This window comes from Haemorhous mexicanus, chromosome 26, assembly GCF_027477595.1.
Source record: "Haemorhous mexicanus isolate bHaeMex1 chromosome 26, bHaeMex1.pri, whole genome shotgun sequence".
Lineage (NCBI taxonomy): Eukaryota > Metazoa > Chordata > Aves > Passeriformes > Fringillidae > Haemorhous > Haemorhous mexicanus.
The window spans coordinates 2,384,352-2,411,751 of NC_082366.1; the positions used below are offsets into that span (position 1 = coordinate 2,384,352).

At 46.2% G+C, this 27,400-nt stretch overlaps 1 protein-coding gene across 1 annotated transcript in view; it reads right to left on the reverse strand.

Annotated features, from left to right (window-relative positions):
* IQCA1 (IQ motif containing with AAA domain 1) overlaps nucleotides 1–27,400 on the reverse strand; it is a 150,194-nt gene that overhangs the window by 79,423 nt on the left and 43,371 nt on the right. The window contains exons 3-7 of the mRNA XM_059868160.1: nucleotides 26,556–26,754; nucleotides 14,906–15,230; nucleotides 11,847–11,960; nucleotides 9,359–9,544; nucleotides 8,561–8,632 (exon numbers count right to left, since the gene is read on the reverse strand). Coding sequence (XP_059724143.1) covers nucleotides 8,561–8,632; nucleotides 9,359–9,544; nucleotides 11,847–11,960; nucleotides 14,906–15,230; nucleotides 26,556–26,754 — 896 coding nt within the window. The remainder of the gene's footprint in view (nucleotides 1–8,560; nucleotides 8,633–9,358; nucleotides 9,545–11,846; nucleotides 11,961–14,905; nucleotides 15,231–26,555; nucleotides 26,755–27,400) is intronic.

Here is a 27,400-nt window from a genome sequence, read left to right on the forward strand (position 1 = left end):
TGAATGAGGAGCCAACTGCACTACCTGTGTGCCCTGTGTTCATCTTCAGGTGCTCTTGGGCCTTCAGAAGGAGACAGACTCTCTCCAACAGCCCTGCTGGAGGTTCTGTTCTCCTGCCAACGAGCAGAACTCAGAAGAAAACAGGTCTGAAAAAGCTTTGGTCATCTGAAGATGCAAGAGGAACAGGAAGTGAAATGGCTGGAGAGTGCCAAGAGAGAGGATGAATTCCAACAGCCCCAGAAGGAATGCTGGAACCCCTGCTGGCCAGCCTGTGACCTGTGCCTTGCAGCATCATGGAAGAGCTTTCCCTGTTTCCACATGGCTCTTGTGGAGCTCTGAAGTTATCCTGAGTGTGCTTCCACAGCCCTCTAATGTGCATGGAAGGAAGACAAAAGGCAATTTATTTCTAACATCCCTTCTCTCAGCGCCTCTAATGTTCCTGCTTCTGAATCAAAGGGAGGCATTCTCCAGGAAGATGCTAATAAATAGCTTTTCCTTGGGGGAAGAAGCATTTTCCCATCTTTAAGAAATTTCTCTGGCCATGTGAAATTCAAATTTGTTAACTTGCCCTACAAACAGCAACTCATTTAGAAACAAATTACAAATATTAGATGGAGACAGTGAACTTGATAATGCAATGCTGCCACATCAGTTGTAGAATAATGCATCTTAATGAAGGCTTCCCATGTGAATAAACCATTATATTTACAAGCTTTTCACAGTTAATGACCCAGAACTGGATAACGAAACTCACATTTTTAGTGTGGTCCTCTGTCAGCAAAAGTATACATATTAATAATTGATGTTGCTGTAAAAATAGGACATATTATGAAGATTCCTGAGTTTGTGGGAAAATAGGACTACATGGTCCATTAACTTAAAAGGCTTATCTAATGTTTGATGGGCTTTGTCTTTAAAATCCTTGTTTAAATTAATAAGGCAAAATGGACATTTGTCTAAAAGAGAATTTTATTCCAACTCATCAGTCACGAGTGTGCTGCTAAGATTCTTCTGTTCTGCTCTTTACTCGTTTCCCCAAAAGAATTTAGGATTTAGGGAAGGGGATGATGCACCAGTAGAAGGGAGAAGGTATTTCCTACAGCTCCCAGGTGAGTCAGTGGGATGAAGGACCATGTGGGTGATAAGGGGACTGGAGAACCTCCCATCTGGAGACAGGGTGAGGGAGTTGGGGATGTTCAGCATGGAGAAGAGAAGCTTGTGTGGAAACCTCAGGGCCCTTCCAGTATCTGAAGGGGTTACAAGGAAGCTGGAGAGGGCCTGGAGTGACAGGACAGGGGGGAATGGGTTCAAACTGACAGAGAGTGGGTTTAGATGGGATATTGGGAAGGAATTCCTCCCTGTGAGGGTGCCCAGAGAAGCTGTGGCTGCCCCTGGATCCCTGGAAGTGTCCAAGGTCGGGTTGGGCAGGGCTTGGAGCACCCTGGGCTGGTGGAAGGTGTCCCTGCCATGGCAGGGGTGGCACTGGATGGGCTTTGAGGGCCATCTCAACCAAAGCACTCCGTGTTCCATGGAACTGTGTCTGTTTTCCCTCCCCACCTCGGGGCTTTGCTTGCTCAGATCCCTTTCCTGGCTGGAGAGCCGTGCCTTAGTGCTGAGTCAGCTCCCCAGCAGAGCCTTTACTGCTCACTGTGAAGCACTTGGAGGTGTGCAGGCTGGCTGAGCATGCTTGGGGCTGCCCTTCCTCACAGAGGAGGAGGAGGAGGCCCTGCTGTGGAACTAACTGCTCCTCAATTGTTCCATTAGGAAGGCAAGAGGCTCGGTGGCAGTGAAATAAATACATTTCATTTCCCTCCACGTTGGAAGGCCAATGTCCCTATTATGCCTGAGAGGTAAATTTACTGCAGCTTTTATTACTGGGTACTTAATTTAGGACAGCTTCTTGTCGTAGGCCTGGAACAGCAGAGCTGAAGCACATGCTCTGTGGTTTTATGGGGCTTCAGGAAATCTTCTGCCACAGCCTGTATCGCCCCTAATGGTAAGATTTCAAAATTTGGACCAGTTGTGTAGCATATTTTTCAGTACATTTACAGTTTGCTTCTCTGGGGGAGAACCTTAATTTCCAAATATTTTTAAAGTAAGTAGTTGTAATAGTCACTTATTTTAACCAGTAGTGAACAGGAAATTCTTTTTTTTTATACATTTGGATTACACAGGCATGTAGACTAAAATAATTTACTGTCAGAGCAGCTGGGGTCTTGTTCTTTACTTACAACTATTATTCTTCAGGTGGAAGGTGTCCCTGCCCATGGCAAGGCGTGGAATGAGATCATCTTTGGGGTCACTTCCAACCCAAATCACTCTGTGATTCTACAATACAATTCTGCTGAATTTTGAACTGTGATCCAAACTGCATTTAAAAGTTTGCTATAGGACTGAGCTGTGTCCTTGCTTTATTTCCTCAATATAATTTGTCTGGCTGAGGGAAGAATAGATTTTTAAAGAGGCCTCTCATCTTGTGAATCATAAAATCATGGAATGGTTTGGGTTGGAAGCACCTTAAAGCCCATCCAGTTCCAACCCTCCAAATGAAAATTGTATTAATAGAGGTTCCACAGTACACAAATGGTGATAGCCACATCAATTATATGGCTGAATTCCTAAATTAGGCACAAAAAAAAGGAACAAGTAAGCAAAATATATTGCATTCATTAAAGCTTCCCTACTCTCTGACTCACTCCAATGGCTTTGCCAATTAAAGTAATTGTCATATGCATTCAAACAAAGCATTTGTAGTAGGAGCCCTTGCTAAAAAAGTACTGAAAATGGTTGGTTTAGAGATTCATATCATACATATTTAGAAATATATTTACACGCAACACCTTTTAGGAAGATAAAGAGAATTTGAAGTGGACAAAAGGTTTACATGCAGGACCAGATGAGTTTACATAATTTTGGCTTTGTTTATTTCTGATATGATACCTGGCCATGCTGTTAAACTTGACTAAACGTGGCAAGCATGTTTTGGGCTCTGAAAGGCAGTGATTTCATTGTTAGTATGACTGCAGCCAATGAAAGCCAGATTATTTAGCATTCTTTCTTCCCAGAGTCTTTCTGTTTCAAAAATAAGCAGGCTTAAAATTTCTATTGAAAACAGGACAGATTAGTTATCACTGCTGAGATGTGAAATAACAGAGCACTTTGTGCTGACACCCAAGCAAGCAAAACTCATTTTAATCTTAAACTTGGCAAAACCAGGCCTGATCTGCACCACTGCTGTAGCTGCCCACTCTCAAGAGCTGATGAAATATTTTAAATTTCACTTGATGGAGTTTGTAGTTTGTTAAATCCTGTGTAATATTTATTTAGCCATAGTCTATAATGTTTACACAGAAAGCTATTCTGGGAAATGCTGATTTTTTTTTCTTTCTGACTGGATGAAATGAATTATATTTATCAGGAATTCAGAGAAGGAGGAATGTTTGGCAGACTGTTTTCTCAGAAATAAATAAAGCCTTAACCAAGACAACATGCCTAAATTTGGGTATGTTGAAAAGAGGTAAAAAAGAGAGAACAGCTTTTTATTTAACACCACACAGATCCTTTCATGTGAAAAGGATCCATGGAATGGTTTGGGTTGAAAGGGATCTTAAAGCTCATCTTGTTTCATCCCCTGCCAGGGCAGGGACACTTTCCACTAGTCCAGGGTGCTCCAAGCCCCATCCAGGCAGGCCCTGGATATGGAGGAAGGAAGGATGTTGGAAATACCTCGTCAGAGAATCACAGAGCAGCAGGTGTTGCACCTCCAACTCTTTGGGAAGAGCTGGAATTTCAGGACAGAGCTCTGTAAATGTAAATTCACAGCTGTGAGACCCTAAACTGGGGTTTGGCTCGTCCTGCAACGTCTTGGAAGTCTGATATCCTGAGAGAGGTGTTTTTCTGAGGATATTTAGGAGAAGCTGGATCTGGTGTGGTGAGGAAAACCTGATGCTCTGGTGGGAACCACAGTGGCTCCACACAGCTCATGCATCCTGCTGAACTGTATCCATTTGAGAAAAAAGACAGAAAGAACCATGAGACTTTGTGCCACTAAAAGGAGAATTCCTTAAGCTGTGCAAAGTTTACTTTTCTGATGGGATGGGTTTCTGGATGTGCTGCTGGGATTGCAGTTCTTCTGTGGAAATGGAAGGAGGGGCTGCTCTGAGTCAGCCCAACCCAGGGAGAAGAGGCTTGGGGGAAAATGTATCAGAGCACTGCAGGTGGAGAGAGGGACTTGTCTTTCTGTATTGTTTTCCTGGACTCCTCTAATCCCTGCTCAGCAGGTTTAGGGAAGGTACTTTGATTTACTCTGGGTGGTGCAGAAACAACAAAATCCTCATGAGGTGCAATAACAACTTTTACTTGCCAACATTGGAACTTCCTGACAAAATAAGGCACGTGGCAATCTTTAACTCCTCCAGACACGACAGATTTACCAAAGCATTGGCTGGATTTTTTTTTGGTCTGACTTCCAGAATATTTTGTGAAGAAGAAGATTGTCACCAGCATGTTTTATGGAAAATCCTTTCCTTAGGATTTTTTCCTCCTGAGAAGCTGAGAGGCCTCAGGAACAAACTGCAAACAATTCTTATCTGCTGCTGTGGAATGCAGCAGGTGGGTCTGGGATTGGTCTCACCTGGTTGTTTCTAATTAATGGCCAATCCCAGTCCAGCTGTCCAGACTGTCTGGGTCAGACACAAACTTTTGTTATTGATTCCTTTTCTATTCTTAGCCAGCCTTCTTCTGAAATCCTTTCTTCTATTCTTTTAGTATAGTTTTTAATATAATATATATAATGAAATAATAAATCAAGCCTTCTGAACATGGAGTCAACTTTCTCATCTCTTCCCTCATCCTGGGACCCCTGTGAACACCATCACAGAAGGTAGAACTGGACACAGCATAGGCTTGATCTCTGTCATCAAGCAAAAGATGAAATAGAATCAAATTCCAGAAAAGATACATATTTATTTTGTGAAGCAAGCAGAGAATAAAGAAAACAACAGCCTCAGCAGTGCCCAGCCAAGGGGAGGCATCCCCTCCCTGCTTCTGCTGGCCACATTAGCCCTGTGACAAGGCCAGGTGCCCTTGGCCACCTGGGCACTCACTGGCTTTGTGTTCTTCCCACTTAATGGCTTTAAACCAACTGTTCCTCCAGTCCCCAACATCCTCCTACCTCCTATAAATCAGTCTGATGGCAAACTGTTTATCCTAATGTTTTAGGTTGAGCCCAGCCTTTCCTCCTTCCAGTAGCCTGTGCTCTGAGATTAGAAGTACAACTTCCTGCAGGAGAGTGCTGAGGGGGATCCAGGACCAGTCTGCACTACCCTGAGACACTGCAGTTGCCAAAAGCCAGGTCACACAGCCAGCTGCACTGAGCTCTGCAGCAAAAGTCAACAATCATAACCCCTGAAGGGGGGTTTTGGTGACAGGGAATCTATAAATGCCACAAGAACAGAGCAGTTTAAAAACCTGGTGTGTTAAATTGAGCTGGGAGGGTAAAACAGACTAGGAAAGGCAGGTTTGCCCAGACAGCACGTCTGTGTTTTCAGACAGCTCAATGTGTTTTCTTGCCACATCAGTGTGGTTTAAACACAACCCCGTGCCTGGAGCAGTGGTTCTGGTGGTCGTGCTGGAGCTGGCAGTAAACAGCCCTGTGGCAGGAATGTGAGGAAGATCAGGAAGCAGCTCAGGATACAGTTATCAAGATATATGTGCTCTTAGGAGGTTTGCTTCTCTTCACAAATTAAACTGGGACTGCAAAGTGTGATTTATCGGGGCTTTGGAGAACGTGTGCTGAGGGGATCATGCTGTTTCTGCAATTAGGCTTTAATAAATAATAATAATAATAATAATGAGGCTTTACTTTTGAGCCAAGAAAAATCTCTCTACCATAGGCTTGTTCTCTGTCATCAAGCAAAGGATGAAATAGAATCGAATTCCAGAAAAGATACATAAATTTTTTTGTGAAGCAAGTAGAGAGTAAAGAAAATAACACTGAATTAAGCAAAAGACTGGACAATTCTTGGGTTTGACATTTATTTTCCTATTTTTCAGGCCAACACAACTGAATTTTCCCAGAAATCTTTTACACAGGACTTCAGATGGATCAGCTCTTTGTGCAAAGCAGTCTTTGTCTGAAAGTAACACAGACATTTTTTTAAAAAAGGCCTAATTATAAGGGAATTTATATTTATTGCAACAAAAGTCGAGTCTCCTTTGGGATGGACTTGAAGTAATGGATGGTTGAGTCTTCTAATTTATCTAAGTCGTGCAGCATTAGAAAAGCAAATTCAACATATTTACACATGAAGATCTGTGGTCATTTTTTAGAGGGCTGACGTGATCATACATCAAAGGGACTTGACCTTTGGAGCTCCCTGCCTATCTATCAGTGGGAACCAATGTCTGCTTCCTTTGGAGACCAGGGAAGGGAATGCAGCATGGAAAGGAAAAGGGACTATGAAAACCCTGGAAAGATGAACAGATTTTTAAAAGTTTTATTTAGAGTTATCATTTTTTCCCTCACATGCTTTGATTATAAACTTGATAAAGAGCAACGAGTCAGAGTGCAGAGGAGCAAACATCAATTCTCTTGTTTTTAAATGGAGGTCAGGAACTGAATGCACTCGATGTGTTTGGTTTTAATTCCCTTCATCCCTCTGATGATATAGATTACATTATGCTCCCCATGAACCAGGCTGTTCACATCCTAGTTTCCAGTTCCTCCCACACTGGCCACCATGAAATGAGGGCTTGGCTGTGAACCCTCAGATAACTGATGCCAGATTTACATTTCCTTCCTAAGGACTCGACAGAAACATCGTGGGATTTCACAGGAAACAATCCCTTGTTCTGCTAAAGGTGCCCTTCTAACTCATTTTCAGCACATCCCAAGTATTTAGGTCTGCACTAATTAAAATCTCTGTGAATTTTGTCTTAAACAGAGGCAGAATTGGCACCCAAGGTTCTGTTTAGCTGCTGGAGACCAGCAGATGCTAAAGGCAGTAATCCCTAAGGTGTTGCCTGTATTTAACATGGCAAGGCTTAGGTAAATGTACATTTTCCTTCCTAAAGGTAAGGTATTAATGGTATTTTTAACTGATGTGAGATGTATTCTCTAGGCACAATCAGTTTTCAGAACCCTATAAAGCAGCTAAGGGCAATTCCACTGCTGGGCAAGAAACTCCCCCAGACTGCCTGGGAAAAGCAGAAAGCATGTTTTAAATCAAAATTAAATTATTAGCTTGTGAATTAATCACTTCAGAACTGTAGAACATGGAAGCATAAATAAACCTAAATGCAGAGCAGTGCTGAATATTTTTGTGATGTGCTGCTGCTTTGCTAGAACTTAACTGGGGCATGGTACAAGGGCTGTGCTATGTGAAAAATGGATTTGTAGAAAATGTTTAAAATTTGATAGAAGAATACACTTATAATGTATTAAGAAATAATTAGCTTCTAATAATAACAACAACAACAAATTATAAGATCTGTATTATCTCACCCTTCACGTAAAACTAAAAATAAAAGTTTTTAAAACACCTCTCAGTTACCCCATCTGTAAAGCAAAAAAACCCCTTAATCCAACAGTGCTAATGCACCTGGACTTGGGTGAGGCCTGACACCTGCTAGTGCCTCTAAAAACTTGGAGGGGGGCAAAAAAAAGGTCAACAGTAAAGAATTTATCCTAATTTTGGGGTGTTTGTTGCAAGGAAGGGGGCAGGAGGAACAGATTCCTTGTGGAAAGGATGCTATGATTTTTTCTTTCACCCCTGTGCAATTTAACTGACCATGGGCAGCTGTTCACTCCCCTGTGCCTCTGCAGTGTGATGTGAGCAAGATTTTGATTCTTTTTACATGGACTTAGAGAAATATGGATGGATTAACATGCCAGTTCTTAGGTTTCTCTTCCCTGCTCTTGACATACACAGGCAGTGGCTTGCAAAGGGGTGGGAGAACAGGATTTTGCTTCTTTAGTTTAATTGGATTTAGGAAAAATGAATTCTTTTAGCCCACTGTAAGGGCTGTCAAGCATTGAAACAGGTTGCCCAGTTAAGTGGTAGAGTCACCATCCCTGGAAGTGTTCAAAACTTTGTGGATGTGGCACTTGGGGACATGGTTAGGGTGGGCTTGGCAGTGCTGGGTGAATGCTTGGACTTGAGGATTTTAGAGGGCTTTTCCAACCCTCATGAATTCTACTCCAGACATAAGGCAGCTCACCACTCTTGAAATCAGGACTGAAAAGCTGATTAATAAAATTTCCTTGATGATCATGCCTAGGTCAAACTCCCTGGAACCCAGGGTAAATTCTCCACAGGCATTTTCCACATCTGCCACACACATTGGGGAATGTATGGACAGCACAAACCCATTCAGCAGAAGACAAATTGTGCTACTCCTGTCCCATTCATCATTTCAGCTGAGCTCTGTATTCCTTGGAGACTCCTTTTAAAATAGGAGGAATCATAGAAATTAATTTCTGCTCTTGGGCTGCACGATAAAAGCCTGAAGAACAAACAGAGTGTGGCATTTTCTGTTCTGGAGGCACAGCCCCACTTACCATGCCCAGAAATATCATCTCCTCCTCTCTGAGCCTCTCTGTTTCCTTGCGTTGCCTGTGCCCACGCCAGACCTGCATTGTAAACAAAAGTCTGATGAGATAAATGGGCCTTGGTACAGCTTCCTTTGCTGGGGCAGACACAGGAAAAAACAAATAGAGGAAGGAAAGGCACAATATACCATTGAAACTATTGCTTTTTAACAGGTTGCCATCTGCTTTTTTTTTTTTTTTTCTTTTTTTCAAACAAATTTTGAGGTTTGTTATCCCCTCATGCTGCTCTGGGTGGCTTCTAAAAATTGTCACTGCTTCATGAAGTTCAGATATAAGATTTAGGCTGAACTCCTGCTCTCATCAGGCTGAATTGTCTGAATTATTCATGTGTAAGAACTCTTTGTGGAATTCAGCACTGACCTCCCCCTGTCCTTTTTTCTAGATATGGGATGAACTCTTCCCCTGGAGATCACAGAAAAAGGCATGAATTCAGAGATGCACTGAATTCCAAGGGGAGGCCAGAAAGAGCAACTGAGGTCATAAAAATCAGAATGGAAAAACAACGTCTAAGTTACAAAGTCATCCTGCATTGCCAGTGCAGGACTGGCTCCATTGATCTTACATCTGGGGTCCTGTCTCATTTTTTTAAGTGGTTTAAATGATGTATTTCACCTTGCTGGACACCCCAAAAAGGATCATTTCAGAAAGTTTCCCATCGTGTGAGCTGTGTTTCTGCCTACAGCTGCTCTCCTGACCAAAACACTGCCATTTGGCTTTGCCAGAATTGTTGCTACACAAGAAACTCACCTTTTGAATGCAAGTGGCAGCATCATCTGGGCTTTTAACCATCTTCTGGTCGCCTTTTCTACTTTGCCTTTTCTCTTCAAAGTAAATTCTCCTCATGAAGGCTGCTCGAGCGCGGCCCTGGCGAGCCCGTTCTGCCACCTGGATCACTCTAATGCTCTCCTGGAGTGTCATGGCTCTGACAGCTTCCTTCAACAGCACAGCCAAGAAAGGGAATCAACAAAGCAAAGTTATGTTTTGTAAATTGCCTGCCTCAGTTAGAAAATGGTATCTTAGGAAACAAAGAGCAGAGATTCCTGTTGATGTGTGATGTGGAAAAGCTGCTCTGCTGGGAAGCCACAGTGGCTCATGCAGTCCTGCTGAACCTGATCCATTTGAGCAGAAAAACACAACCATGGGGCTTTGTCCTTCTAAAAGGAGATTTTCTTAGGCTGTGGAATGTTTTCCTTTCCTTTTCTGAAGGGAGGGTTTCTGGAGGTGCTGCTGGGATCACAGTTCTTTCAATGAAAATGGAAGGAGGGGTTGTTCTGAGTCAGAGTGCAAAAATGGATCAGAACAGGACCCTCCCTTCTCACTCCTGAGAACCCTCATGCTCCCCATGGAAAAGCTGAATTAGTGTCCTTTCTTGGTGCTCATCTCCCAGCTGGAGGCAGCTCATATTTAATTATTATATTTATCTTATGTGGCACTTGGTTTCAGCAGGGCTTTCCAGGACACAATTACACAGACTAGATTTCCAGAACAGAATCACATAAACCATGTGCAGAGCAGATTCCTGAGATGAACTCTGCTGGTTTTGATTTATGTTGAGCTGCTCCTAGCAGCAGTGCCACGGACATGGAGAGCTGCAGTTGGTTCACAGCAGCCAGGATTTCCTGAGAGGATGAGGAGCAGAAGTGCTGACAGCCCTGCAGCAATCCCAGTGGTGAGTGAGCTGGAAGTGCAGCACAGGACACTGGATTTGCACTGAGTCAGGTGATTTTATTGCTGTTTATTGAATCCCCTGGCTCCCTGGAGCAGCCTGCACCCTGCCAGAGCCTGGTGCTCTGCCTGGGCTGGCTGCTCACTAGACAGCCTCATCCCTAATGGATGCCACGTTGGAAAGGAGCAAGAGCAGAACTCTGGGAAGCAAAAAGGCTCCAGGATAAACTGTGCTGAAACAGGATCTCCCCAGAGCAACATCAGGAGAGCAGAGAACTCAAACAGGGGAGCTCTGCAGCTGCCCAGCACAGCCTCTCTCCAGCAGGGAAGCCTGTGCTCTGTCTCTGCACTCTGCCTGGGGCTGCTTCCATCCCTGGGGACTTTCCCTCTGTTATTTTGTGGGATCAACAGGCACAATCACTGCTGGAGAATTCAGGGCAGCAGTGTGACTAAGTGGGCCATCAGCACTGTCTCTTATGGCTACAACATCCATGAATCCAAGTCATCCAGGCATGTAGGCACCGTTGTTTACTTCAGGGGTCAACATGCCTCTCCCAAAAGGTCAAAAGTATATCAAACCCAGAGCAGCCTTCACTGCAGCACTCATGTACTTGTCTGTAATGACTTTTGCTCTGCCAAAACTCAGTTTTCTGCTCCTCCCAGCAGCTGCAGCTCTGTAGCTGCACAAGGGAAACTGCACTCATTGTTCAGAGGTTATAAACAAGTGAATGCCAGCAGTTGTGCTGACCCGAACTCTGAGTTCTGCCTGCTCCAGGGAGGAATCCTGGGCCAGGACAGCTTGGTTTCAGTAGTGATGCCTCAGGTTTGAGCTTTTCTATTTTTCACATTCTGTGCTGCTTTAGTGTGCAGTTCTGAGCTTCATATTATGGGATGGTGAGCTCTCTGCACAGAGCAGGGAGACAAAACAATTCCTGCTCTAGCTGGGGACCAAGGACAAATGATCCAAATCTCAGGCCCAAGAGCATGAACAACAAGGATTAAAGAAAGAAAACAAGGAGGATGGGACTTCAGAACCTAAAGCTGTAATTGGACAATTAACTCCAATATGCAAATGGAGCAGAACTTACAAAATTTAGAGCTCCTGTGACCAGTTGTCCATTTTGTGTCCATTTTGGTTCATCTGGGGTGCAGCCTTGGCTGGGCTCTTGCACTGCCCAAGGTGATTCCATATTTTAATAAATCCCTGCTTTATTCTTTAGCTCTGTCTAGTCTCTGTGCTATGTCAGCCTTCTCAAGGCATCAGGAGGACTAATTACAAGATGAGGGTTAGTTAGATAAATAAAGCACTGACTTGGCCAAAGTGCTGCTCTTTCTGACACTCACAGAAAGCAGAGTAGAATCATTCCAGTCTTACCCAGCCTTGAGATGTGACTGGATATTGTTTGACAGGGAAATCCAAGGTTTCTTTCTGCTTGTGCCTTATCTGTAAACACACTTTTACTTTCTTGCTGCTGTAAAAGCACTTCTCACTTCAGTGTCTCGTGTTCAGACACGTGTGGCTGTGAACTAAACAAACCAAACACGATATGCAGGTATGGGGTGCATTTACCTGTTCTAGCAAACCAGCATTCAGCAAAATCTCATGCAGGTATTTCTCCCTGTACTGCAGGATTCCCAGGTTTTCTTTAATGAAATACTTTGGGATGGGTATTTCTATGTCTTCCTGGTGGAAAAAAGTCACAAGATGCTTCTTAGGACTGTATTTAAATCACATTACTGATTAATTGAACACCTCTAAAAAGCAATAAAATAAGGACAGAGGTTAGTGAATATTTTTTTGAGTATTGGGGAATTTGACCTTTGTAACAGCTGCTGTTATTTTTCAATTACTTTAGACCTAATTCAACAAAAACAAATAAATCAACCCAGTTTGTGAACCATGTGAGCCCAGAAATCTTTCTTCTTAAAGTGGCTCAATTATATTATCAAATTTCTAAAATATTTGGCAGGGTTGCTAGAAATTTAAACATGATTTCCACCAAGCTGAATACCTTTGGTTGTGTGATCATCCCCCTTCTTGTTTTAATCAACATGAAAAATAGATCTGTTCTCTTGCCATTTTTTTTTTACCATTATAAGGAACCAAAGCATAATTCTAGAGTTTTTTATAGGTATTTTGAGCTGTAGACAAACTGTCTGCCTGTGACTGTGGTATCTCAGTCACTTGACCAGAAGTGCCTATCTTTACTAATTGCTGCAATTAAGAAGATGTAACTGATTTACATTTCTCCCAATTTCATTCCCCACTCCCTCAGCTGCACACTGAGGGACATCCCTACCATGACACCACAAGAAAGCTTCCAATGGGCTGTGCTGATCCCTGATGATTTTATCAGTGCAGAGGTCTGCTCTGATAAAGTTTCTAAATATTTGTCTTGCTAAGCTCCCTGTTTGCACCTTCCAAGAACCCTTGGCAGTTGATGGAAATGATTATGTGCTGTACTCTGAGTGCAAATCACTCTGGGTGGATTAAAATCTGGAGGTGTAAAAATCAAGGGTTTGTCTGGACACCCTCCTGGAGGATGAGAGGATTTTTAGGCTGCCAGGGAGCAGAGTCAGTGGAGGAGCATCTCTGATGTCTCACCTGGCCTTTAATTCCAGGTGATTCTGGATTGTGACTTTTACTGACTGGAAAAAGGAGATCAAAGCCCCAGTGCCAGGGCTGGAAGGGGTGGGGAGCCTGCTTCTCTTCATGATCTCTTTTTGGGGCCCAGCACTGAAAAGTCAAGCTTGGGATATTTAACCTCAAGTCAAATTTGTGGCTTTTTAGCCACTCCCAGCTCCACATGGGATTTATGGATCCAAATACCTTCACAATTACCCCAGGGAATGGATGCTGGAAGGCAACAGCACAAAAACACAAAGTACAGAACTAGAGAAATAGGAAAGCTTGGCCTTGCAGTGACACAGTACAAAACAGGCAATATCATGACAGAAGATATAAAATGTTGGGTCCTCTGCCTTCAATCCTGCAGGATGTTAGCACTGATAATAAAGGGAAAGGAATGACTGGAGATATCCTTTCTGGGCAGATCCTTTGAGAAACAGGAGTTATTTGTCCAATAATTTTGTTCTGTTACCAAGAATATTTTCATATTTTATTAAAAAGAACACCCCATAAATCTATATTCTTATCTAGTATGGAAAATGTTTTCTTTGAAAAAACCTGAAAACTCCTCAGTGATTGATTTCTTTTGTGGTAGGTAGGTATGCTATGCCCTCTTAAAATTAAGGTGTGGTGCAGGAATTTGAATTTATGCTTGTTTTTGAGGAGATGTCAGGCATGACTCCTCAGACTTGCCAACTTTTTGCTGCAGATGGATTTACTGCTGAGTCATGAAAACAGCAGTGCTGAGGATTTCAAAATATGATTTGAAGGATTGTTTTCCCCAGAGATATGTTTAAAATAGTTTAAAACAGTGCTTAATGTTGAAGGGAAAGGGCTGGGGGAAATTCCTGGCAAATCCTCTCCGAAATTTACAGATGTGCAAACAGAAACACGATGCAGATCTCAGAGTGATGCTATAATGACACCGGGCCATTTATCTCGGAGCTGCCATCCTACAAAAAGCAGGAATTTCAGCTGGTTTTAGCAAAACAGCGGTACCTGAATGTGACAATAGATGGAGCTGTCTGCGAGAGAAGTAACCCTCTTGGCAGCTCATTTTTCCTGCGGATTTTAAAGCACAGCTTCCACACTTGGCCTCATTGTCATATTCACGGTGTTGATTTCACCGTGCCACGAAGGGCAGGCTGCAGTGGACTCCACTTTTCTTATCAGTGGCTCATTTTCTATCTCACCCCACATTAAAATCTGGCCGAGTCAAGCTCCTGACACTTAACAGCAAAGCTGTGAAGTTATTACTGACAGAGAGTGGGTTTAGATGGGATATTGGGAAAGAATTCCTCCCTGTGAGGGCGGGCAGGCCCTGGCACAGGTGCCCAGAGAAGCTGTGGCTGCCCCTGGACCCCTGGAAGTGTCCAAGGCCAGGCTGGACAGGGCTTGGAGCAGCCTGGCCTGGTGGAAGGTGTCCCTGCCATGGCAGGGGTGGGTCCGGATGAGCTTTGAGGTCCTTTCCACCCCAAACCATTCTGGGATTCTATGAATACAAATTTATGTTGTAATATGGAATCATGGAATGGGTCAAATTGAAAGGGACCACAAAGAGCCATCTGGTCCCACCCTCCTGCTCCCAGGCAAAGACTCCCCTCCCTTCTGAGAAAGGTGGGTGCCATCTGATGCCAGCACTCCTGGCACTGCACAGGCCATTGCACTGTCAAAACCCTCAAAATTATGGTGGTGACACCAGCTGGAGTGCCATCTGCTTCTTTCAATATCACTGCTTTTGATTGAAGTGTCAGGAGAAAATAACTTGTGCTCCAGAATCCCTTACTATGAGTCCCAGAACCCTGAAATCATTTGTGATCACCCTCAGCCTATGTGTCACCCTTTCCCTGCCCTCTGCATGGAAGATAAGTGCGTGGGGTGTGAAAAACTTGGAAGTGTCCTGGTGAGCCCAGAGAGGCAGCAGGCAGGGTTACAAATCAAACACCTCCAACCAGAACCCATCTTTCCCACGAATCAGCTCCCAGTGGAGGGAGCCCTACCGGGACACGCTGCAGCTCCATCAGGATGCCAGCCATGGAGTGGCACTCGGAGTACTCCAGGGCCACCATCTCCCTCTTGATCTCCAGGATGCGGCCCATGACCCCGTCCAGCGCCTGCCGAACCAGTGCCCGCTTCTGCTGGTGGATCAGGTGGTCATGGACCTCGTCCAGCTTCCTCATGATTGCCAGGTATTGCACGTAGGCAGTGGCCAACATCTTCATCACGTTCTCAGGGTCCTCCTGTGGCTGGAGGAACTCCTCCCTCTCTCTCTGGAGCATGGTGTCCAGCTCTCTCTGGGTGTCTGCCCATATCTGGCTGTAAGTGCTGGATGGAAAGAGGAGAATTTTGCGTCAGCCTGACATGAAAGGAGTGAGCACACAGAGCCAGGGCTCTGTGGGTGTGGATTTCTCTCAAAGCAAGCCTGGAAGTGTCAGCCATTACATTTATAAGGAGTTTTTTTTGTGGTGGTGTTCACAGGGGTCCCAGGAGGAGGGAAGAGATGAGAATCTTGACTCCATGTTTCAGAAGGCTGATTTATTATTTTATGATATATATTATTTAAAAGAAAATGATACATTAAAACTATACTTAAAGAACAGAAGAAAGGATTTCATCAGAAGGCTAGAAAAGAAAGGAATGGAATGATAATAAAATCTTGTGACTGACCAGAGTCCCAACACAGCTGGACTTGTGATTGGCCATCAAGTAGAAACAACTCACATGGACCAACCAAAGAAGTACCTGCTGCATTCCACAGCAGCAGAAAATTATTGTTTTTCTTTTCCTCTGAGGCTTCTCAGCTTCTCAGGAGAAAAAAAATCCTAGCAAAGAATTTTTCAGAAAATATGTCTGTGACAGTTTTTAACTACAAAGTATTTTGAAAACCATTAGCAGAAGTTTCTGGGTTTGTTTTATTAAAACAAGCTTAATCATTTAAAGCTTTCCAGCTTCATTCTAAAAGGCTTGAAGCATCCTTCAAGTGCTTAAAGTTACAACCCCCAACAGTGCCAGGAGTTTTATTCAGCTGTGCTAATTGAGAAGATGGTTTAATTGAAAAGGTGTCTCCCTCCTATGCCTTTTAATAGGGCAAGGAGTATTTGAGGCTCTGCATTTTTGGAATGAGGACCAATTCATGTTTCTAAAGCTCTTCTGCCTTTCTGAAGTGGTTGTTTGGAGTTAACTGCAGGGTAAGGGTGGGGTTGGTGCCAACGTTGGAGTGGAACTGTGGGCCCTAATTCAAATTTGAGGTAAGGAAAAAAAATTATTTCTATGGTAGCAACTGTTGCACTCCAAGGAGTTGCTAAATGTCTGATCTGGTGGCTGTGGGATTATGTGGCATGGAAGCTGTCACCTCAGGCCATCTCCATGTCCAGGAGCTGTAATGCTGCTTACTTGGTAGTTTTGGTAGGAATAGGTGGAGTTCTGAGGTGAGCATGGACGGGCTGTCAGTGGCTTTTCATGGGAAAAGCAGATCAGAATGTCCTGGGGGATGAGCCTAAATGAGCCAGAAATGAGCAATGATGTTTTTATTCAGAGAAAGGCTCAAACAGCAGGTTTGTCATGGAAAGGTGTTAATAACACCTGTGGCAGAGAAGACACTTTTAGGTCCTGTTCTCTTTTGCCAGATGGAGACTCTTGGCAGTGTTAAAAAATCCTACAGCTTTGAAAATGCCTCTCTAGGAACAGAACAAGGAAATTCCTTCTACACTGAGCCTTGGTTGTGGTGGGAGAAAACCAGTTCATTCACATTGTCCTGCTGAGGGGAAAACACTGGCTATGGAGACAGAGACAGCTGACTTGCTCCTTAATCCTAGGAACCAAGGCTTCAGTGGTGCAGTCTAGACCCATCCTTGCTGAACCTTGCTGTTCCTAGAACTTCTCAAAGAGGGATGAGAACAGCAAAAGGCCCTGCCTTTGTTAGATGAGCTTTGAGAGCAGACCTTGCATTGGGGGAGTGTTGGTTTATTTATTCTGACCAGAAAGCTGGACAGATGTTAGCATTGTTTGTGCGTGACAATAAATGTTGGAGCTCTGTGAGCTGATCTTATCATTCCCAGTCCTGGAGGTCAGAGTGACCCAAGGCTTGTGCTGCAAGAGGGACGTGTGGGGTGGGACAGGACAAACTCCAGCCCTCGAGTGCCCTGGGCGTGGGGTGCCCTGAGTAGTGACAGGGCTGTGGGACTCCCCCCTGCATTCAGCAAAAACTCCAACAACCCAAACCCTGCTATTGAATTTGCACCATTAACGTTTTAAAGGGCATTTTATACACTTCAGCTGACCTGGCTTTCTGCAGGATGCAGCTGGCCTTGCTTTTCCTCATGCTTCTGCAGCCCACCCAGCTCTTTCCCCTTCCCTTTTTTTCCTACTTCATTGACATCCCACTGCACCACCCGTATCAGTCAATTGCAGCAATTAACCCAGGTGCAGGAGATAAACAGAACAAACCCGGCAGAGGGGAGGAGATGGGGCCAAGCAAGGCCAGCAGAGCCGGAGCCAGGACACGGAAGGATGTGAGGCACGCGGGTTTTCCAGCGCGGGAGGAAACGGCGCGGTGTCCTACGTACTTTGTGTGATTTCTCACGGATAGTGCAGAGCTTGTCAGCCTCGGAGGAAGCCCAGCCCTGTGGGGTGTCCCCACAGCCATCCCGCTGATTTATGAGCCCTGGGGATGCTGGGGCTGGAGCCTTTCCCGTGCAGGTTACTGCACGGAGAAGTGACCGATTTACAATAATCTGCCTCCCTGCCTCCTCTGAGTGAGGAATGTCAAGTGGTTCCTCCTGCTGAGCCAGCTCATATCCAGTTTCTTTTTATATTGGGAATGGCTGGTGGAGGGAGGAGAGGAGGGGGCTGGAGGACGTTACCATGAGGCGCTGCAGATAGGACATTATTGCTTTCATAAAGCATTAGTTTATCAGATAAACACAGGGATGATTGCAGGCATGGTTGCTGGGGGTCAGATGTTAAGACTATGGATATTATGGGATGATTGTGGCTTTTGCAACAGCAGCATTTTGGCTACGTGAGGGCAAAAGAAAGGACGGGCCCACTGGAAAATGAAGTGCTGAAGGAGAAGGATGTGAAAGTGATAAATCTGTAGCTGATAGCCCTATGTACCTGTTGTGTTCAGGGTCACTGACACCCTGGGGACCTGACCCCCAGGTTTCTTAGGTACAGGATGGGTATGTCCTACACTGGACAGGCCAAGCAGAAATCTCATTTGAGTGTTGCACTGCTTCACCCTGATTCAAAACTAGAGGACACATCCCCAAAATGGGATTAAAATGGTTATTCCAGGTTTTACTGGTGCCCAAATGAGAGCCCTTCTGGTCCAGTCTGAAGGATGAGCTGTGCCTGGCGTTTAGAGCTCCTTTTGGGGGACTTGGCAGAGCTGCTGTGAAGCAGAGGAGCCTTTCAGCTTTAGAGACAAACGTGCTCAGGGGTAGTCAGGAGGAGTAACTTCAAGGTTCTGCCTTAAAAGCAAAGGAGAGCACTGCCTGTCCTTGCCTGTGAATCAGACACTGTGTGATCCCTAAGTCCCTATTGGAATTTTTGCCTATTTGCTCAGTGTCCCTTTGCATTAAATTGTGAACTCCTCAAAATTGCTTCCACACGCTGCAGGGGGAGGACAATGTAGCCTTGAATGCACTGGCTTTTTATTTACTGTTACTGGCCCACCTTGTAGGCTCTGATCTGAGCTGTGTCTGTGCCCAAGGATATTCTACCAGATTTAGGTTGGATTAGAACCTCTAACTCACCTATTAGTGCAGGTAATGAGCCTAACTTTCTTATTCAAGGCTTAAGAAAATAAAATCCTGGGAAAGAAAGCTGTCTCTTGATCTCTCTGTGCATACAGCACTGTAAGTAATGCTACAAATTGTCATAGCAACTCCCAAATAGGGTTGTTATGGGGAAAATAAGCAATGCTGTAATGGGATGAGGAAGAAGCACATCAAGTGACTGAACTCCAGAGTCCCCAGAGTGATTTCTGGCAGCTCACAGCTTGGAGGGAAGGTCAGAGCTTTACCTCCTCACTGACGTCCTTTCTCTTCACTCCCACAAAGTAGAAACAGAGACTAAAACATGAGCTTAAGAATTTCTTTTGCCCATAGCCTGATTGCCAGTTCAAATCTCACTTTTATTGCTCAAAATGAAGCCTGCTCTCCTTATTTAGAGTGAAGCTTAACAACATAGGGTTTTTCTCCTGCTGAAGTTATAAAGAGATGTTTAAAATGCTGCCAAATTGTACAAGCCTTGTTTTAGTATTGTAGGGCCCTCTAAGTCTGCATGTTTGCTTGACCCATCCCTCCTACCACTTGGAAAAGCTTCTTGGTTTGGAGTCCAGCTGAGGTGAGCCTGCTCACTGGTGTTGGACTGGTTTTAAGGCTGAAGCATGCCCTTCTTGGAAGGGTTTGTGCTGAGCATGCAAACTGTCCCTCAGGCCACTCCTGAGCCAGGGCAAGAATCTGGCATCAGTGGAGTCACCTTTGTGTGGCTTTTCTTCTTCCCCCCAGAGTGTCTCTGTGTTTTGCTCACTGCCAAAGGGAACACTACTCCTGTTATTCCAGGACATGGCACAGTTTGTCTCTGGATTTGTGCATGGGCTGAACCCTGGCTTCTTTGCTGCCTGGTTTTTCTGGGCTGCCCTCAGCAATATCTCCTGCTTTCCCATGCTAAAGCTGAAATACTGCAGAGCTGCCTGGGTCTCCCTGGTTTACCCTGATGGATGGAAGGATGTGGAAGGGAAAACATTTGACTCTGACTCCAGCTTTCCTCACCTCGTTTGGGAACTCCTGTGTGATTAAAGGAACTCTAAACTGTGCGTGTTAAAGCCCTGCTGAAGGAACCTCTGCTGCCACTGCAAATCCACCTTGTATTTCTTACTCAGCAATGGGCTGGGAAAAGAAATACAAGGTAGGTTTGCAGAGGTTCCTTCAGCAGGAAGGAGGCTGGGCTGTGCTGGGGGCTGGAGAAAGTGCCCCAGGGTTTGTGACAGCAAGGGGATGTGGAGCAGGGCTCCAGGAGCCTGGCACAGGACACACAGGCAGCAGTGACAAAGCAGAGGGGACTGAGATGCAGGGCTGGTGACAAGGAAGTGCACGCAGGGGCCACTGCTCAGGGTCCCCTGGCCACACTGGGAGCCTGACAGGTCAGGCATTGTGCTAAGCCCTGGGCAAACACGGGGGAGGGAAACCCTGCCCTGCAGCCTCTGGAAAACAAAGAAACAAGAGACAAAGGTTGGGAGGGGAAAGTGAGGCCCTGAGAGGAAAAAGGGGTTTTAATGCTGCTGCTGCTTTTTTTTTCTTCTCTCTTTCTAAAATTCAGCAGGCTTAGGATGACTGCTGGCTGATCCAGGTCAGCAGTTACCTGTTCTCTCACAGGTGCTGGGTGGTGATTATATTATAGGAGTAGCCCCCCCCTTTTCTCTTTTGCCCTATTATAGGCAAACATTTTTTGTGTTGGAGAGGCGCAGGCAGAATCAGAGATCGGTGTGGCCTTACAACAAAACATGTCTGAGCTCAAGAAATGTTTAGACAATGCTCTCAGGCACAGGGTGGGGTTCTTGGGGTGTCCTGTGCAGGGCCAGCAGTTGGGTCAATGGCCCTGGTGGGTCCCTTCCAACTCAGCACTGATTCTGTGAACTAAATTGCCTGAAATGTTGTCGGGATTAATTGCTGATTTCAAAGCCTTTAGCCTGCAGTCTGGAGCAGTTCAGGCTCATGAGCCTGTTTAAGCCTGCCTTGCTTCTAAAATAAGATTAGTCTCACAATTATGCCAAACTTCTCAGCTGGTGGTGAATGTGACTCTGCCAGATGACTTTTTAAGCAGGCTTGCTCCAGCCACGATGTTTTACAGAGTTGGAAGCATTTGGGGGAAAATAAAGGATAAACCTCAGTAGGCTTTGGTTGTGACAAGAGAAGAAAACACACAGCCTGCTGGCATTGTTAACGTGAACAGCTCTGTGCTTCTGTCATCTCCAATTTCAGTCCTGGGTACTATGACAGAAAGTGAAGGGGGGATAAAAGGTTTGTGTGGCAGAAATGTAATGGGAAACCACAGGGGAGGCGAGGAAGCAGCTCCATGCAGCAGCAGCAGCAGCAGCAACACACCTCAGCAGGTCTCAAGCACCTGCTCCAGCCTAACTCACAAGGCTGGCAGGAAAAAGAACTGTTTTCTTCTAGTTTTCTGACAAAACCCCATTTTCCTAAATGGCAAAGCAATTAAGGTGCGGGAAAAGCTATTTTGGGCTGTCAGGTGTTCCAGAGGCTGCCCTCCTGTCCCTCAGCTCCTGCCTGGGCTGTGCCCTGGGCTGATCCCACAGTGTGGGCAGCAGGAAAGGGGGAATTCTGCCCCTCTCCCCTGTGGTGAGACCTCACCTGCAGGGTCTGGCACAGAAAGGACCTGGAGCTGCTGGAAAGAGTCCAGAGGAGGCACCAGGATGATCAGAGGGATGGGACAGCTCCATGGGAAAAGGCTGGGAGAGCTGGGAATGCTGGAGAAGAGAAGCTTTGGGGTGACCTAACTGTGGCCTGCCACTACCTGAAGGGAACTTGCAAGGGAGATGGAGAGAGACTATTGGCAAGGGCCTGGAGTGCCAGGACAAGGGGGAATGCCTTCCCTCTGCCAGAGGGTGAGGATAGATGGGATGTTGGGAAGAAATTTGTCCCTGTGAGGGTGTGGAGGCCCTTCAGGCTTCCCAGAGAAGCTGTGGCTGCCCCTGGATCTCTGGAAGAGTCCAAGGCCAGGCTGGATGGGGCTTGGAGCAACCTGGGCTAGTGGAAGGTGTCCCTGGCCATGGAAGGAGATGAGCTTTAAGGTCCCTTCCCACCCCAAACTAGTCTGTGTTACAAGAACAGCGGCCTCCTCTCCTTTGCAAGCAGAATTTTTCCTTCCAAGCAATATTTGCTAGAGCACACTTGCTTCTGATAGCAACGTTTATTTCAGCCTTAACCATCCTATGTATTTTTTTTTTTCTTTTTACTCCTCTCTTCCTTGGAAAAGGAAGGGGCAGTCACCCACCCAGCTGCCTACAATTCCATGCATAAAGGGCTGTGTCTGAGTGCTGCTCTACCCCTGCCAGGAGCAGGAGGCTTTAGGCTCAAAGCTGACACCATCCACTCAGTTTCTTTTCTTTCCCTGTTTCCAGCACAAGTGCTGCTGGGATATTTCCACTGACAATGCTTTTTCCCACAGGAGACACTGAACAAGTAATACACAAGATCTTTCCCTACCTGCTCATTAAGGATGAAGGGAGGCACAGGAGGGAGTTGTAGCTTTGAGTCTTAGCTGTGATCAATTTGATCCTGTCTCTGATTTCCTGCTTTAACATAAGCAAGATGATGTGCTAATGCTCACCAGGGGTGGAAAGAGGGGCAAAGATGAATCTGTGACTGCTTGGGAGATGTATGAGAGAGAACATGCAAGGAATGCCCAGGAGGAAGCTAATAATTGTGGCGTTTGGTTGGAATTTGAAGAATATGGCCTGAGGCCAGACGCTGAATGAGGGGATAAAAAGAAATATTCAACAACGGGCCAATGGCTGAATGAGGCTGGGGCCCCGTGGGAGGGGAATAGGATGTGATCACAGCATCAGAAACTGCATCGTAATGCAGCCACAGAACGGGAGGGGGGAGAGAAGAGGGGATTAGAAGTTGCACTGACATTTTTTCACTTTTGGGTGTTGCAACCTTAATTTTCTTCAGCTGAGCCTTGGGGATGTGATGTAAAACAGAGAGCTTTGGTTTGGTTGTTTCTGTTGGAAGCAGGAAGGGAGCTGCTCAGGATCTTGTCTTAGATCAATATTTAACCAGTGAATTAATCTAAATTCTATTTGTGACACGAGATTAAATTTTAAAGCGCTTTGATTGTTTAAAGCTCCTTGGTGGCAGTGGCAAATGTCTTGTAGCTGATTAAAACCTGGCAGGAGTGGTAGCAGTGCCAAGGCTTGGCTTTGAACGTGTCTGGGCTAGGGCTGTCAGGGGCAAGGTAAGAAATCACTGGTCAGGATCCCAGGGGTCAAGGAGAGGGTAAACAAATCCATAAAAGAGGAGGAAACAGCAGGAAAACATAAATGCAGCAGCATCTCTGTGAATCTCCAGTGTCTGGAACAGAAGGTACATCTGCATGCAAATGCTGGGGCTGAGTGCTCTGGGAAGTGAGATACCCCAGCACTTTTTAATCACCCTACACTCAATGGCTCTGTTCCTTCCAGAGGGCTGAGACTGTCCCTAGAAAATCCCAGGCATGTCTGGACATGCTGACTCCTCCCTTGGCTGCCTGCTGGACTTAGTGACCCTAAGAGAACACTGCTGCTCTCTGAGCATCCTCCCTGCCCTGACACAGAGCTTCCTGAGGCAGGGGAATTAAATCTCCTGCTTTAGCCCACACCTCTGAGAATCACAGGACCTGAAGGATGGTGAACGTGCCTCAGAACCCAAGGTTTAGCTCAAGGAAAGCTGTGTAGCATTTATATTTCTGAAGAACCAAAGTTCTTTCTCATAAGCCCCTGTCATTCTTGTTTCTTTGTCTCATTGCCTTCAGGTAAGGCAGGCTGTTTTAAGTCATTTTTGTCACATGGCACTTAAAATACCTTGGACACGGCCTCAAGTTGCACCAGGGAAGGGTTATAGAATAACAGAATCCCAGAATGGTTTGGGTTGGAAGGGAGTTTAAAGATCATCCCATGGCAGGGACACCTTCCACTATCCCAGGCTGCTCCAATCCCCATCCAGCCTGGCCTTGGGCACTTCCAGGGATCCAGGGCAGCCACAGCTGCTTTGGGCACCCTGTGCCAGGGCCTGCCCACCCTCCCAGGGAAGGATTTCTCCTCAATATCCCATCTCTACCTGCCCTCCTGCTTAAGGCCATTCCTCCTTGTCCTATCAGTTCACACCTGTGTGAAAAGTCCCTCTCCAGCCTTCTTGTCAGCCCTGTTTAGCTACTGGGAGGACACAGGACAGGCTGGATATCAGCAAAGACCTCTTCATGGAAAGAAGAAGGTGGTGGAACTCCCATCCCTGGATGGATTTAAAAGCCATTTAGGTGTCACATCTGGGGACTTGGGTTAGTGGTGGCCTTGGCAGTGATGGACTGAGGCTTGGACTTGCTGATCTCAGAGGGCTTTTCCAACCTAAACAACTCTGATTATGGTACACAGCCAGCATAACCTCACTGCAACCAACCACCTGAACAGTAGCCTCAGTAACTTCTTTGAGATCCAATTCTGGCTCATGTTTAGGAAGGGCTGGATTAGCCCAGCTGAAAATCCTGTGCTGTGCACAGCTACAATGTCATTACAGCAACCTGAGCCAAGGAACTTCAACACCAAACTGGAGTCCCTGAGCAGCACCTTGCTCAGAAACAGGAGTGGATGTGTGTTTTTGTCATGTGGCGTGGGCATATGATCCTGTTTCTATGGATTTGCTGTTCAGTGCTGGCAATGCCATAGGAAATCTAAAAAGCCCTGTCTCTGTTAAAATTAAACTGAGCCAAACCAGTTGAAGCACAAGTATTTTTCCAGCTATGCTCAGCTTAACTCCTTTGGTGTTAACCTGACTCAAATAACATCAGCCATGATTCAGAGACTGGGTAGGAATGACAGATTCTGAGATAACTCTGAAGAAGAGGTCAAACACTGCTTTTGTGGAATTTTTTTCTTTCTTCCTTTATCTCTCTCTTTTTTCTTTTTTTTTTTTTCTCCTTTTAAAGAGCACAATTCAGATAACTCTCCACTACCTTGAGAACTTCACTTAACTGATTCCACGAGAGTGTTAGGCAGGATTTATACAAGCCCTGCATTGGATCCACCAGGAATCTAACCAAACTTTCCTCCAACTGGAGGCTGAGCTGGGTCTGTCCTTGGACACAGCCTCCAGACAGTCCCTGCCCTGCCCTTGGGGAGGTTCTTCATTCCTCTCACCTTCCTCTCCTGAACCAAGGAGCTGCTTGGCTGGAAAGCAGTGGAGTTTTCATTGGTATCTGGCTGGGGCTGCCAATGTGTGGAGGGAGGAGAGGAGAAAAGAAGGCTGGAGAAAACAATCTCAGGGAAATCTTACTGCTCTCTGCAGCTGCCTGAAAGGAAGTCGTGGTCAGCTGAGGCTCAGCCTCTTTTCCCAGGCAGCAAGCACTAGGATAAGAGGAAATGGCCTCAAGTTAAGCCAAGAAGGTTTAGAATGGTTATTAGGGAAACATTTTTCACTGAAAAGAGTAGTTAAGCATTAGAACAGGCTGCCCAGGGGAACAGTGGAGTCACCATCCCTGGAAGTAGATGTGGCATTTAATGATATGTTTTGGTTGAAGGTTGGACTTGTTGATTTTGCTATTAAGGTCCAACCTTAATAGCTCTATGAAACCCAAGGTGACAAGGAGAGCTGCTCTGGTTCTGAATTTGTAAGGATGCTTTAGAATCTGAGGGAGTTTTCCCTGGCAAAAAGCTGTGAGTTTGGAAATAGGATACTGGGCAAAAGAAGCAGTGGGCTTTGAGGTTGGTACCACTGATGCCAGAGGAGGGAGACCATGGGAAAGATGCCAGGAAAGGCTTTGCTCACAACCTGCTGGGACAGCAGTTTGGATATGGTCAGGTTTGGGAGTGAAGGAGAGGAGCAGAAGGAGGTAGCAAAACAACCCCGAGGTGTTTTCTAATTTTTTTTTTTTTCTAATGCACTATTATTCATTGAACTTGAATAAGCCATACCCAGCTTGGAATTGGGAAAAAGAGCCTCGACAAACTGGGCTGTGCTGCTGGAGCTGGAAACAGCATACAGCACTGAGGGATGACATTATGGAATCCCTCCAACTCTGGGAGCTCACAGTTTAGCTCCCAGCACTGCAGCACAATAATAATAGTAATAATAAAAACAATAATATTAATAACACTTGCTGGGCTTGGAGTGATGTTTCTGGGGCAATGAGCACTGCTCTTTGCAGGCACTTTGATCCAGTGCTGTCACTGTCTGGCTTTTGCAGACAAACTTGTAAAGCTGTGTGCTGTGCTAAAATATGGGGGGGAAACAAGCCACAATTGGGCTGTAAGAGAGAGGAACCTTTTGCACAAGGGGTCTGAGTGAATAATTTTAACATTTGCCCGGTTTTCCTGTGAGGACACGGTCACTTTGTGGGGTGTGCCCGTCTCCCCCTGGGCTGTGCCTCACCCCTCTGAGGGGATTCTCACGTACAGTAAAGAGAGAGGAACCTTTTGCACAAAGAGTCTGAGTGAATAATGTTAATATTTGCCCGGTTTTCCTTGAGGACGAGGTAGCTTTGTGGGTGCACCCGCCCGCCTCCCCCCGGGCCGTGTCTCAGCCCTCTGAGACGATTTTCACGAACTGCAAAGAGAGAAGAACCTTTTGCACAAAGGGTCTGAGTCAATAATTTTAGCATTTGCCCGGTTTTCCTGTGAGGACGCGGTGGCTTTGCGGGTGCACCCGCCCGCCTGCCCCCGGGCCGTGTCTCAGCCCTCTGAGGCGATTTTCACGAACTGTAAAGAGAGAAGAACCTTTTGCACAAAGGGTCTGAGTCAATAATTTTAGCATTTGCCCGGTTTTCCTGTGAGGACGCGGTGGCTTTGCGGGTGCACCCGCCCGCCTGCCCCCGGGCCGTGTCTCAGCCCTCTGAGGCGATTCTCGCCCTCAGCCCCGCGCCCCGCGTACTCACGCCTGGGACATGCTGAGCACCGAGAGCCGCACCGGCACCGAGAGGGAGCCTTGGGCGAGGGCCACCGGGCCCGAGTCCCGATGGGCCGGCACCGACACCGACACGTCCCTGGAGCCCCGGGGTACCGAGCCCGAGTCCCGCTGGGCCGGCACCGACACCGGCACGGGCCCGGCCGAGCCGCCCGCGGCCGCGGCGTTGCCTTGGACACGGCCGGGGGGGGCCAGCCCTGCCCGCGGCTTCTCCGCCGAGCCAAGGGAGCTCCGGGCTTTCCGCCTTCTTTTTTCCACCCTTTTATTGCCCGCAGAGTTACGGGGTGGTTTGGGGTGGAAAGGACCTCAGTGCCCATCCTGTACCAATCCCTGCCATGGCGAGGACACCTTCCACTGTCCCAGGCTGCTCCAAGCCCCGTCCAGCCTGGCCTGGGACACTGCCAGGGATCCAGGAGAAGCCACAGCTTCCCTGGGCACCCTGTGCCAGGGCCTGCCCACCCTCACAGTCAATCATTTCTTCTCAGAATCTGATCTCAATCTCTCCTTTTTTTACTTTAAAACCGTCCCTTGTTGCTATCACTATCACACCGCCCACTCCCTTAGCTTTGGTTTTTGCCTCGCGAGTTTCCTTCCCAGCCCCCCATTGCTTTCACCTCACTCCCCTTTCTTTGCCTCCTTTTATTTTCTTTTTTATTCCCTTTCTTATATCTTCCTTCCCACCCACTTTTACCCTTTCCTTTATTTTCCTTAACCCCTGATTTCTTACACCCCCCTGTGTCATGTACTTTTCCTTTCCCCACCTTTCCTATATTTCCCTTTTCTCCCCTTTCCTATATGTTCCTACCCCTTTCCTGT